The sequence below is a fragment of the Sarcophilus harrisii genome, chromosome 1 (assembly GCF_902635505.1).
Source record: "Sarcophilus harrisii chromosome 1, mSarHar1.11, whole genome shotgun sequence".
NCBI classification, from domain to species: Eukaryota; Metazoa; Chordata; class Mammalia; order Dasyuromorphia; family Dasyuridae; genus Sarcophilus; species Sarcophilus harrisii.
The window spans coordinates 198,363,132-198,376,569 of NC_045426.1; the positions used below are offsets into that span (position 1 = coordinate 198,363,132).

The following is a 13,438-nucleotide window of genomic DNA, read 5'->3' on the forward strand; positions in this document are numbered from 1 at the left end:
GGTAGGACAATAATCTTGTTATGAACTAAGTAAATTAAAAAACCAAAAAACAAAGCAGAAGTTACCATGTAAAAACTAACATTCAGAAAATTAAAGGAAACTGTATTTTGTTGAAAGGATCTACAGACAAAAAAATCAATATGAGTCAGCCTCTTACTAGTCTCTCTGCTGTCATTCCCTTACAGTTACAGTACAAGCTGCTTTATTTGTTTATCCCTCTTGCATTTCTGTTGTCCAGTTTGAAAAGCAAATGATCTCCTTCAATTCTAGTTTGCTTTCTAGGAATGCTTCAAATGCCTCTTTAATCTTGAATTCCCTCTACTTTCATTTATGATTAAGCTCAAATTTCTGGTTAGGTTATCCTTGGTTGAATCCTGCAAGTCCACTGCCCTTTAGAAAATAGCTTCTTAAACTATGGATCAAAATTCCATATAACATCAATAGGCATAAAGAATGAGATTATCAATAAATTGGAAAACCATAGGATAGTTTACTTCTCGGACCTGTGGAAGAGGAAGGAATTTATGACCAAAGAAGAACTAGAGATCATTACTGATCACAAAATAGAAAATTTTGATTATATCAAATTAAAAAGTTTTGGTACAAATAAAACTATGCAGACAAGATTAGAAAGGAAGCAATAAATTGGGGAAACATTTTTACAGTCAAAGGTTCTGATAAAGGCCTCATTTCCAAAATATATAGAGAACTGACTCTAATTTATAAGGAATCAAGCCATTCTCCAATTGATAAATGGACAAAGGATATGAACAGACAATTCTCAGATGAAGAAATTGAAACTATATCTAGCCATGTGAAAAGATGTTCCAGATCATTATTAATCAGAGAAATGCAAATTAAGACAACTCTGAGATACCACTACACACCTGTCAGATTGGCTAGAATGACAGGGAAAGATAACGCAGAATGTTGGAGGGGATGTGGGAAAACAGGGACACTAATACATTGTTGATGGAACTGTGAATACATACACCATTCTGGAGAGCAATTTGGAACTATGCTCAAAAAGTTATCAAACTGTGCATACCCTTTGATCCAGCTGTGCTACTACTGGGCTTATATCCCAAAGAGATACTAAAGAAGGGAAAGGGACCTGTATGTGCCAAAATGTTTGTGGCACCCCTGTTTGTAGTGGCTAGAAACTGGAAAATGAATGGATACCCATCAATTGGAGAATGGTTGGGTAAATTGTGGTATATGAATATTATGGAATATTATTTATTGTTCTGTAAGAAATGACCAGCAGGATGAATTCAGAGAGGCTTGGAGAGACTTACATGAACTGATGCTAAGTGAAATGAGCAGAACCAGGAGATCATTATATACTTCAACAACGATACTGTATGAGGATGTATTCTTCAACAAAGAGATCTAACTCAGTTTCAATTGATCAATGATAGATAGAAGCAGTTACACCCAAAGAAAGAACACTGGGAAATGAATGTACTGTTTGCATTTTTGTTTTTCTTCCCGGGTTATTTTTACCTTCTGAATCCAATGCTTCCTGTGCAACAAGAGAACTGTTCGGTTCTGCACACATATATTGTATCTAGGATATACTGTGCCATATTTAACATGTATAGGAGGAGGGGGTGCCATCTGGGGGAGGGGGTGGAGAGAGGGAGTGGAAAAGTAGGAACAGAAGTGAGTACAAGGGATAATGTTGTAAAAAATTACCCAGGCATGGGTTCTGTGAATAAAAAGTTATAATTATGAAAAATAAAATAAAATGTTAAAAAAAAAGAAAGAAAGAAAGAAAGTCTTTGTCCTGATCACTTGCTAAATGAATTGTTCAGTTTAATCACTTATGATTAGAGTTTGAAACCTTGGATTTTTTTTTCTGGAAACAGTGTGAAATCTTTCATTTAGTATTCCATTTTTCTGAATTCCAAAGTTCAGGACAATTTTCTTCTATTGGTGTTCAGGTTCTTTGTCTTATCATATTCTTCTGGAAGATCTATTGTTGAGGTTCAAAAGGAGAACCCAAAAGGTTCGGGGTTTGCATATCGGTGTCATAAGGAATTTGCAGGCTTGAACCCATTCAAGTCAAGGGGTAAAGTTTACTATAATTGTAACGCCAATTGAATCAGGCTAAATTCCAAAAGAATTTAGCAAAGAACCAAGAGCAAGAAGATAGATTTATAGGACAGTTATACCAGAGCTTCATGATATTTATTTGCTAATTTTATGGCTTCAGGTAGGTTTGAAGAGTGGTTTATTCACTATTGTCTCAGGAACTAGATTATACTAACCAACTGATTATCTGAAAGTAATGTTTGTAGGACTATTCTAAAACCAGAAGCCTTAAGAATCATTGATAGATTGTCAGAACAATCGCACTCAGAGGATTTTAGGATCACTAACATATCTTCCCTAAAGTCTAAAGGAAAAAATATTATTCTATTCTTAGGCCAGAAGACTTTTACAATTATTGATGGACAGATTGTTAGAACCAGACGCCCTCTAAGGTCAGGATAGGGGTAGGGGGAAGGGGGACCTTGGTAGCACTGATATTAAAGCCAGACTTTAGAATCATTGTCAAATTGTTAGAACAGAAGCAATCTAAGGTGGAGGGAGGGGGGAACCTCCTTACTGCAGTTTCCACTAGAAGCTATATTCTATAATCTTTAAGTTTTCTTTACTTATCCTGTCTTTACCAGTAGTCAGTTTTATTTGATAGTGAATGCATTTTCCTTTAATATTATGGCTTTTTGCTTTTCTTCTAAATTGTTCTTTACGTCTGTGTATTTGCATTTCCAATATATTGTTCTTTTGGTTTTTTTTGGTGAGACTTGCCTTCACATTCAACTTTTTACATTTTGCTCATTATTTTCGTTCTGCAAGCCAAAAATTCTGCTCTTATAATTTTCATTTGTCTTTTTAAATAATTGGGAGCAGCACATTGAGGTTCCACGTTCTCCTCAAATATCATAGGGTCTTTTGTGTTGGATTAATTTCCTTGGTTTTGCAGTATTTTTTATAAATACTTGAACTAATTTACTGGACCTAGATGCTATTTTTCCTTCTGCTGTGAACATTTTCCCTCCTTATTTAACTGCTTATATTCAAGGTCTTAAAGAGTTTTCTTCTTTCAGAGATCATAGTAATTTTAGTCTTTTTTTTTCTCCTCTTCTTCACTTTTTCATTGCTTCCCCTGTGATAATGTCAAAGCATGTCAGCTTTCCTTGCAAATGAGGTAATTCACAATTTACCCATCTATGTCTCTTCTTCAAGTGACTTTGAAGGGCCCCAGCTAGATGTTGAGATCTATTCCTCTCTTCCCCAACCTCAAGGGATGTACCATTCCACTATCCTGTCCTGGAGTTCTTCAGTCCTCATTCCCTAATGAGACACCAACAGTTCAGAGAACTGCTATACTAATAGTATTAATTTTATTTCTGTAGTTCTAGGTCTCCCAAGGTTCTAGGAGTGAAGGAATATGGTATGGAGTTAAGATCTATTTCTGATCAGACACATGCTGTACACTTTTCCTTCTTTTGTTCCCTTGCACATAGTACATTGTCACTGAAGCTCTGGCTACCTTTCATGGCTCCTGTAATCTTCCATAGCCTGAAGTATTTAAGTAGAACTGGTTATCACAATCCCAACAGACTTTTGCAACCTGGAACCTACATCTCTGGAACATTGGGAAAAGGGATAGAGGACCAAAATATGGTGCAAAATATGGTGCTGCTTTTTGGTGCAAGCCTGTGTTTTGTGACCTTTTATTGATTAATACATACAGCCTCACTGATGCTAAGTAGGCTCAAAGTTAAGTGTCTGAGTAGGTGCGTTTGGTTTTTAACATTTTGGGGGGTTCCAGATATACTAGACTATCTAGACTATCACCAGAATCTGTTTCTTCAGTTAATAAAGAAAAATTTTCCAAAAGTTTAAAAATTATTAAGATAAAAATGTTAATAGCACATCTTAATAAGATACTAAAAGGGAGAAAAGATGTGCAAAATTAAAATAAAAATCAGAATTCTTAAAACTGGTATAGCATTTGTTCATTTATTCTGATGTTTGTTTTAAAAAAATCAATTAATTATAAGCACATTTCTTGAAGTGGAGATGGATAAAAGATAAGAAAAATAATTAAAGGATACCATATTATATCATTCTGACTGAAAAGTCTCTGGCATATTCTGATCACATATAGATTTCTAGATCCAACAATACCTTGGCAAATCAGAGAATACAATAAAAATTTATCTATTTTGGTTTACAGATCAGCAATAAGGATTGGAATTTTTCCTCTTCTCTCAAATGTTTTCTTTTTTTGAAAACTTAGTGGAAACAAACCCTATTTAGACAATAAAAAATAAAAAACAAATAGAAGAGCTAAATACCATATCCTGATTGTGGATTCAGCAGATCAAAACTTTTTTTTTGTAACTTTTTTCATAACAAATGAGACAAAATTTTACAAAGGCAAATTTTATGATTATAGGTATTTATCTAGGATATTTTGATTAAAGCTGAATTCCAGATAATGTATAAGAAAATAACTGACATTATTATAGAGTATCTTAAGGTTTTCAAAGTTCTTTGAATATATTACCTCAGTATTCATCAAAACAAGCTTACTTATTAGCCTCAGATTGAGTGACTTATCCATGGTGACATAGCTTGTAAGTGTTGAAGTTGGAATTGAACCCAGGTCTCTGTTGATTGCAATTTAAGCACTCTATGCTTCCATTCCATAGCAATGCTTTTCTGTGTTTCTTTATAAAGTGAGGGGATTGAAACAGATTTTTATGAATCTTTACAATCTATTATTCTATAATTGTCTGATAATAGCTTTACTTCCTCCCATTTCCCTATATATTTAGTATATTATATGCTAATTACCTGTGAAATATCTAGAAGCAATGAGGAGAAAGGGGGGGTGAGATTTTTATAATATATAGCTCTGGATAATATGCAATAATAATAATAAATAACATTTATATAGTACTTACTGTGTCCTAGTTACTGTGCTAAGTGCTTTCCAATTATTAGTCCTATTTGATCTTCACAACAACCCTGGGAAGTAGGTGCTATTATTATCATCTCCATTTTCTACAAGTGGAAACTGAGGTTAAGTGATTTGCTAGAGTCATATAACTAATGTCTGAGGCTAAATTTGAACTCAAATCTTTCTTAATTCTAGATCCAGTATTTTATGTACTGATCCATCTTACTGCCCCAATATGAAAGACTGAGACAGTGAAATGATTCAATAGATAGAGTTGGAGCTGTTGTCAGGAAGACCAAAGTTCAAATTCAACCCCAGACAAATCTAGCTATGTGATTTTGGGTAAATGATTTAACTTTTGTTTTCTCATTTGTAAAACTGGAATAATTATAATAGCTGTTTGTTGTGAAGATAAAATAATACACATAAAATACTCTGCAAACCTTAATGCTCTACATAAATGCTAACTCTTGTTATTAAAAAATTAATAGTGATGGTGTTAGCATTTATATAGAACTTTGATGTTTGCAAATAATGATTTTTATTACTTAAAAATCAACATTTTAGTCATACCTGTACATGAACCTTGAACCTTGATTATTAGATTATAAATTCAGTTTGTTTTTATTTAACTTTTCTATAAAGTTAATACTTCCAAACAGGAATAGAAGTTACACATATAATCTTATCATTTAAATCACAGCAAAAAGTATTGGAATGTCTCTTAGGGCTTATATAGCAATGCAATAGGATCTAGCTTTTGGCAATGCATTTCTTAAACTTGGAAAAAGAAAAATAATACTAGTGTTTCTGCTAGTTTTAAGTACTAAGATTATGCCATTTTACAATATTTGTTTCTTCTTTCACATATAATTAAGAAACTCCCTCTAAAATCTTATGTTTCCTTTCAATAACAATCTCCAATTCTAAAATATTGTTTGTAATAATAATAATACCATTATATGTACAACATTCAATCAGCAGCAACAAACATTTTAGGGACAAGTTATTGTGCTAGATGCTGGAGAAACTACAAAGATGTAGGCAATCAGGATTTCTGCTGAGTATAGTAGACCAAGGTGAATAATAGATACATAATACAAACTAGAAAATAAATTATAAATGTATAAAAGGAACATAAAGTCCTCTGAAATCAAATGGATGAAAAATAATTTCTAACTGGGTGGTCAAAGAAAAAGAAATAGTTGAACTGGGCTTTGAAGAATGAAGGATCTATGTGATGATATTGTATTTCTGTAATGCTAGTTCTGTTTAATTCTGATTTAATCATACTTTGATTGAGCCATCACTAATTCTGTTTCTCTAAATTGTGTAATGCATAGATTAATGGTGGGCATAAGAGGCAATGGAGAAAATGAAAGCAAAGAAAAAAAGATTTTTAAAAAGGTTCTCTTTAATATTCTATTTTAAAACTATCCCATATTATTTGGAATACTTATTTAGCAGAAATGAATGAACAAATATATGTACCTCCCTCTAGCAATATTTTATGTTAGTATTAAAGAATAGGGACTTAATGATTATTGCAATTACTTCTTTAAATATAGTGAAATGTCTACATAATGTTCTTTTAGAAGACAGAGCTATTATTTGGCTTAATAGTTAATTGTATTATAGCTGATTTATAGCTGTATTGTGGGAGCAGTGATTTAGAATTATTTTGTAAATTAAATATAATCTGGTCCAAATATATCCCTTTTACAGATGAAGAAACTGAGGCCTAGAAAGACTGATTTGTTCAAAGCCAAATGGTTAATGACTGTAACCATATCTAAACCTATATGATAATAGACTGCAAGCATAAGGGGTTTCTGCTGTATATTCAAAATGTAGAGCGGATAAAAGTCAACCCTTTGTGTAATTTATATTAAAGCAAACTTGTTTTATGCACTGTTTACCATACCTTACTCTTTGTCATCTCAGTCTCCTTGCCTTTGCTTCAATACCTGGAACATTCCACTTTCTCACCTTTCTTTACATCCCTTTAAGGTTTATTTGCAAATTACATATCCTCCAAAAAAGAGACCTTTCTTTATTTCTTCACTTGTTAGTTCTTAACCTATTTCTGAAATTATTTCTGGATGTATTTTATATTTATTGTCAAATAAGTTTCATTTAAGTATCAGGGTATATAGGACCTTGTACAAACCAAGTATTTTTAAAAAATATACTGTGGTTTGAACTTATTGTAAATAAATGGGTGTGTAAACAAGATAAAATTTGAATAAGCAAATTACTTGATTTATTAAGAAACAAATTTTAAACCCTATCTTCCAAGAATGGTAAATGAAATTACTACTTATATAATTTGAATATATTTTGTGGATTAGTATGACCCCTTGTGTTGAAAAAGGAAACTCCAGAAACTTTTGTGCCTTGCTAGGAAGATCAAGGGAACAAATCTAATATTCTGAAACATATTACTTTTGTCATTCTTCCCTTTTTATGCCTACCTCAAATATCTGTTGAGTAACTGAAACTATATTATGTATATTCAAGAACAGATACACATATATAAATTATATACATGACAGATACAAAATAATATATACAAAAAGAGATGAGAAGCAGTATAGTGTTGACAATTTGTAAAAATTTCTCATTTGTCAATTTTCAGTTAACACAAAAAATAGAAATGATGAAAATACAAACATTTCTAAACTGTACATCTAATAACAATATAAATCAATATTCCAGGATATGGTTATATTACTATGTAACAAAGTGATGATAACAGTACAAAGCAATAAAACACTAAGTTACTAATAGACCTTAAATAAGTATGTCAACAAGACTATGGTAGTGGATCTCAAAAATATATAGCCAATTGTTAATAAGAATGAAAGATACTATATCTGAATTCCGATTTTTTTCTTTTAGGCAATCCTTAATGTTGCCATCTTATTTTCTTGCACACACATTGCATCCTATATCTTCAGAACTCCGAGGATTAATGAAAACTCTATATAGTATTTACATTTTAATACTTCAAAGAACCTTTTTTTTTTATTGATGTGGGTATCTAATACAAATTTTAACCTTACTAGAAAGTCTTCAGAAGTTGTCAGCTGGAATAACAATAATACCTTTACCACTTAGTGGCCAGGCATAAGACCATAGGTCTAGTTTTGGTAAGAGATAAACAACTGATTTCCTGGTGGTATTCGAAGTTTTTTCAGAACCATAAGGGCTTGCACTTCATTGGCATAGTCTTCCTTAATCCAGGATCATATTCATACAATGATGAAAAGTCAGATCAGAACTTTAATAAAGGTTGAGCAATAAAAATAAATAATAACAGACCCTTCCTATGTCAATAGCAAAACAATCCTATACTGTAATAGGAAAATATAGGATGTAAAAAAAGCAAAGCTACTATCATCCTGTGTAATACAGAGAATTTTCATAGGTTCTACATCTACCATTCTGAAAATTGTCTGATGCTAAGAAAGTCACTCTTTTCGTTAAGAAATGTTATAGAAAAACAAAAGAAATTTTATGAGATACTGAAGATTCTATTATAATGCTATAAAATACAATTATGAGTATTCTTTGGATTTTTTTATACATTTCTTTGGATTTCTTTCATCTTTGAGTCTGAAAAATTAAGAAAATACCAGCTAATTAAGTCAGAGAACTCATTAAACTATTCAAATCTTTGGAGATGGTTCTATTCAAGCACATAGAGTAATTGAAAGAATACCATGAAAATTTTATCTTAATTGGAAAATTAAGCAGTGTAAATTGGCTATGTGTATTAAAATCTTTTCTCCATTCAAATGATTTTATTTTTAAAAACAAGCTAACAAAAATACTCCTAGTATTAAATGTTTTCATTTATTCAGCATTTGGTGTTTACTTAACTGACCCAATTAAGACCTTAGGGATTTTCATGGATATTAAATAATAACAATAAAACAATGCACAATAAAATTTCAAAATGAGAGAGAAGAAAAATATTTTAGACTATAGAATCTAATCTCCTGGCTAAATGAGTTTGATTTAAAAATAATCCTTCAAAAGATGTTACTTATTAATGAAACTTTTGATTATGAAGGTACAGAAACCAAATGTTCCCAACAACATTTGTCACTTAGAAATTAATAAAGTATGTTTGCTCTGATCAGATATTATCTGAATCAGACTTCTCATGTGATCATAGAATTCTAATGTCTGAGAAGCTGAGAAATATGTATTGCGGACAGCCAAACTATCCTTACCTATAAATTGTGACTGTCATATTGTGGACCAAGAATAATGAGGAAGTGTGTGTGTAGAAATTCTTAAAGTCAATTATAGTTTATTACTGGGAATAGTTAGGTTGTCCCCCAAACGTTCTTTTGACCATTTATTAAATACAAGGAAGAAAAAACATCTCTTCAATTCACAGATTACATTTGCTAAGAGATCTACTAAAATGAATTATTCACTTTATACTCTTGGAAAAACACAGAGAGAAACAGGCAGCAGGTGACCAACTTTAGGGATGTTGCAGAGTAGAATATCAAGAAATTGGATCCAGCTTAGCAATTCAATTACTTAATGAAAGTGATCCTCTGCTTAAGGTATTTTTGCCAATCCATTAAAACAAATCTCCATCATGCTTAAAGTCACTGTTTTCAGAACAAATTTTCCAAAGGCCAATACAGGAGTTTTCATATATCTGACTTAGCAAGAATGTTAATTCACAAGAAAGTTTGGGAGAAAAGCCAAGGAACTGCCATATTTTGAAACATGACGGTCGGTCAGTAAGAATTTATTAATTACTTACTATTGGCAAGGCACTGTATTAATCTTTGGCTATACAAAGAAAAGCAAAAGATAGTCCCTGTCCTCAAGGAGCTTACAATCTAATGCAAGATGCAACCAGGCTGAGAAAATAAAATGTTGGAATTTTTTAATGAAATTTTATAATATCAAGTTATTTTTCATTATAGTCCATATCTCCAGTTATTCGTTGTGAAAAGTGTTAACATTACAAAATATATCAATAATTTGGTGTGTGACCACCCCTTGCTAATTAGCTGACCAACACTTTCCCTCTCTCTTAGTAGCTTTGCTTTCAGTCAAAACTAGGTTTTGCCGGAGGGAGTTTCAAAACGTCTGTGTTGCAGGTAGGCGGGACCAGAGAAGAGAGAAAAGGAGGAGCTGGAGTTGGAAGGACCACATCACTGAGATTCAGCATAAACTGAGATCTACTTCCCTGGACCCCACGTGGACACAGCTTCCCCAAGGACAGGGAAATTCTAGTGATTCTTTAGGAAGACAGCCAGATCGAGCCAGAGAAAGCATTCTTAGTAGCCTGGGGCACCACTCCTAGATGTTTCTAAAAAGGCGTAAATGTAAGGGCTCTCAAAGTTATGGTTTGGGATTGGTATTCCCGCCCCGATCCCTCCCCCTTTTCAACTCCAACACAGCCTAAAGCCTCCAACACAGGCTTTTCTAAGAGATCACGGCCATGCCATTCCCAAATCTCTTCAACGCCATCTGTTAGATACAGCTTGCCTTTCCTGTTCATTCCTTGTCAGTCAAATCGGAGACTGGAATCTAAATTGGTTCTGAGATGATTAGGGATAGGGGAAACACTCCTAACCAAGAATCCAGCAGAAAGATGTGAATCAAAGAACCAGGTTACCTGTGCTATACCAAAGGTAGGAGGCTTGACACAGCCACCGGGCGACCTTTTCTACTTAGTATCTGGTTTCTCACGGTGACTGCTACAACTACATCACTAAAGACTTCTCCTTTTCAGGAGCGTGATCTAAGACAGGATCAGAAAGGGGAATAAGGCAAGTCTTGTTTAGTTTCGTTAGTAGAGGATACAAATAAAACGATTCCCATGTACCCACTACTCCATATCCCAAATCATAACACACCTTTCCTTTTCCAAGGACCCACTGACTTTCCCCTTCTGATAAGAGATTGAAGGGGCATTGTAAATGAAATCAATCAGCAAAGGTTCATTAAATGCCTAATTTGCACCAGGGCTGGTGCATAGAATTGAGGATACAAGTAAAAGAATAAAATCCCTACTAGTAAGAACTTAGTTTGTAATAGAGAAGACAATAAACATAGCAAAATATACAGGGATATATAAGTGCTGGTGCATAGAACTGAGGATACAAGTAAAAGAATAAAATCCCTACTAGTAAGAACTTAGTTTGTAATAGAGAAGACAATAAACATAGCAAAATATACAGGGATATATGTTGATAAATGTAAATTTATACAAAATAGTTAATACAAGTTAATTTGAGAGGGAGAGCATTAGACTTTGAGGGGATTTAGAAAAACTTCATGCAGAAGATGTTCTGTGAGTTGCATTTTAAAGAAAAGAAACTTTTAGATTGAGATAAGGAATGGGTACATTCCAGGCAGATAGGATATCCAATTCAAAGGCACAGAGACAGGAGATGGAGTGACAGATGTGACAACGAGAGAAGACCAGTTTGGCTGAATCAAGGAATGAGGATGGGGTGACATAGCAGGAGAGAAGTGGCTCCTTGCATAACTTGTACTATTCCAGCAGAGAGGCTAGTCCGGTGATAATCCTTACCAGGCCTCCGCCACCACCCGCAATGTTTCTCCTAGCTGCTCCGCCGCCTGTCCCTTAGTTTCCCCTTTGCCTCTGTACCTAAGGAAGTGAAATCACCCGAGCCAGAGATTTGAACCACCTTTTCCACTCTTCTCCGCGCTTTGCCCAGGAGATGCACTGTATCCCTCCTCTCTTCCTTCCCCGCCCCTCTTCTCAACCCAGTTCCAAAAACTCCCCTTCCTCTCCCCTTCTCCCCCCCCCCCCCCCCCCCCCCCCCCCCCTCCTTTCCCCAAAGCCTAGCACTGCAACTCGCTCTCTTTTACCCGCAGGTGATGTCATGCCCGTTGTTTTGGTACGGCCGACCAATAGGACTCACCTCCTGGATTCTACAGGAGCCGGGATGGGCCCTTCCTCTCACCAGCAGCAGGACTCCCCTCTTTCTACCATAACGCATTGCGCAGGGTGCACCACCGCCAGGTCTCCCTGCAGCTTTAATAGTTCTGATATGGAAACCTCATTGCAGTTGCAGCGAGACTTCTTTCCCGAGCAGCAGCAACAGCAGCAAAACCAGCAACAGCCGCAGCAGCAGACGCAAGACAAACCGTGCCTCTCCTTTCAGCAGCACTCAAAGCAGCATTACTATCACCACCACCAGCAGCAGCAGCAGCAGCCGCCGCCGCCACAGATACACCAGTGGCAACCGGGCAGTAGCGGCAGTAGCTCATGCCTTCAGTGCAACAGCTGCGCCTCCTCCAGCGCCCAGGTGGCGGGGGGAAGGGTAGGGGATAATCTGCCTCTGCTGCTCCGCACCTCATCACCCGGCAGCGTTTTTGGAACCCGCAACTCCTCGCCTGTTTCCACCTCATCCTGCTGCTGCTGTTCTTCTCGGAGGGGCAGCCAGCTCAATGTGGGTGAGCTGAATCCATCTAGCCATGCCAGTGTCCCCAGGAAGCAGCAACAGCAGTTCCCACAGTACCAATACCCTTCCCAGTACCACCAGTGCAGCTTGCAGCAGGCTGCCAGCCCCACTAGCAGCCTCAGAAGCAGCGGCGGTGGCAGCGGGCACCTCCACCACCATCGCCATCACCACCACCAGCAGCAGCAGCTGCAGCAGGTTCGCCGGGAAAGCAACCCCTTCACTGAAATAGCCATGAGCAGCTGCAGGTACAACGGAGGAGTGATGCGTCCACTCAGCAACTTAAGCTCCTCCCGCAGGAACCTGCATGAGATGGACTCAGAGTCTCAGCCCCTGCAGCCCTCAGCTTCTGGAGGATGTAGATCTAATTCCCCAGCTGCAGTGGTTCCTCCTCCTCCTGCTGCCCCCTCTTCCTCAGCCCCGGAGATAGTAGTGTCCAAGCCCGAGCACAATAACTCTAACAATCTAGCGCTGTACGGGAGTGGTGGTGGTGGTGGTGGTGGAGGAGATGGAGGAGGTGGGGGTGGAGGTGGGAGAAGCCCCGGACCGGGCAGCAGCGGCGGGACCAAGTCTAGCAAGAAGAAAAACCAGAACATAGGTTACAGGCTAGGCCTTCGGAGAGCCTTGTTTGAGAAGAGAAAGCGGCTCAGCGACTACGCTCTCATCTTCGGCATGTTCGGGATTGTGGTCATGGTCATTGAGACTGAGCTGTCCTGGGGCGCCTACGACAAGGTACACTCTTCTGACTCAAACACTTTTCCATTCCCTTCCCTAGGATGATTGGGCACACACAGAATCACTAACCACTCTACCTTTGGACTGTTACACTACTTAGATTAGACAGGCACAGTCAAATATGGGGTGGATCTGTGCTTGGAAGAGTGGGGACTCTTAAAGACATTTGGGCCTGCATAGCTCCTTCCTTTTCTGGAGCTCTTTGGTTTCATTCAGGATGCCTACTTTGATCCAGAGAGCATTTTGGAAG

The 13,438-nt window shown here is 36.4% G+C and overlaps 1 protein-coding gene across 3 annotated transcripts in view; it reads left to right on the forward strand.

Moving 5' to 3' along the window:
- The first annotated feature begins 9,875 nt into the window (after nt 1-9,875).
- Nucleotides 9,876-13,438, forward strand: part of KCNN2 (potassium calcium-activated channel subfamily N member 2) — a 165,914-nt gene continuing 162,351 nt past the window's right edge. For 2 of the 3 annotated variants that reach the window (XM_031968442.1, XM_012541133.3), the window contains exons 1-2: nt 9,884-10,344; nt 11,867-13,185. In XM_031968442.1, the coding sequence (XP_031824302.1) occupies nt 10,323-10,344; nt 11,867-13,185 (1,341 nt within the window). In that variant the 5' untranslated portion in view covers nt 9,884-10,322. Of the gene's footprint in view, nt 10,345-11,866; nt 13,186-13,438 lie in introns of all 3 variants that reach the window. The other variant, XM_031968455.1, reaches the window with a different exon arrangement.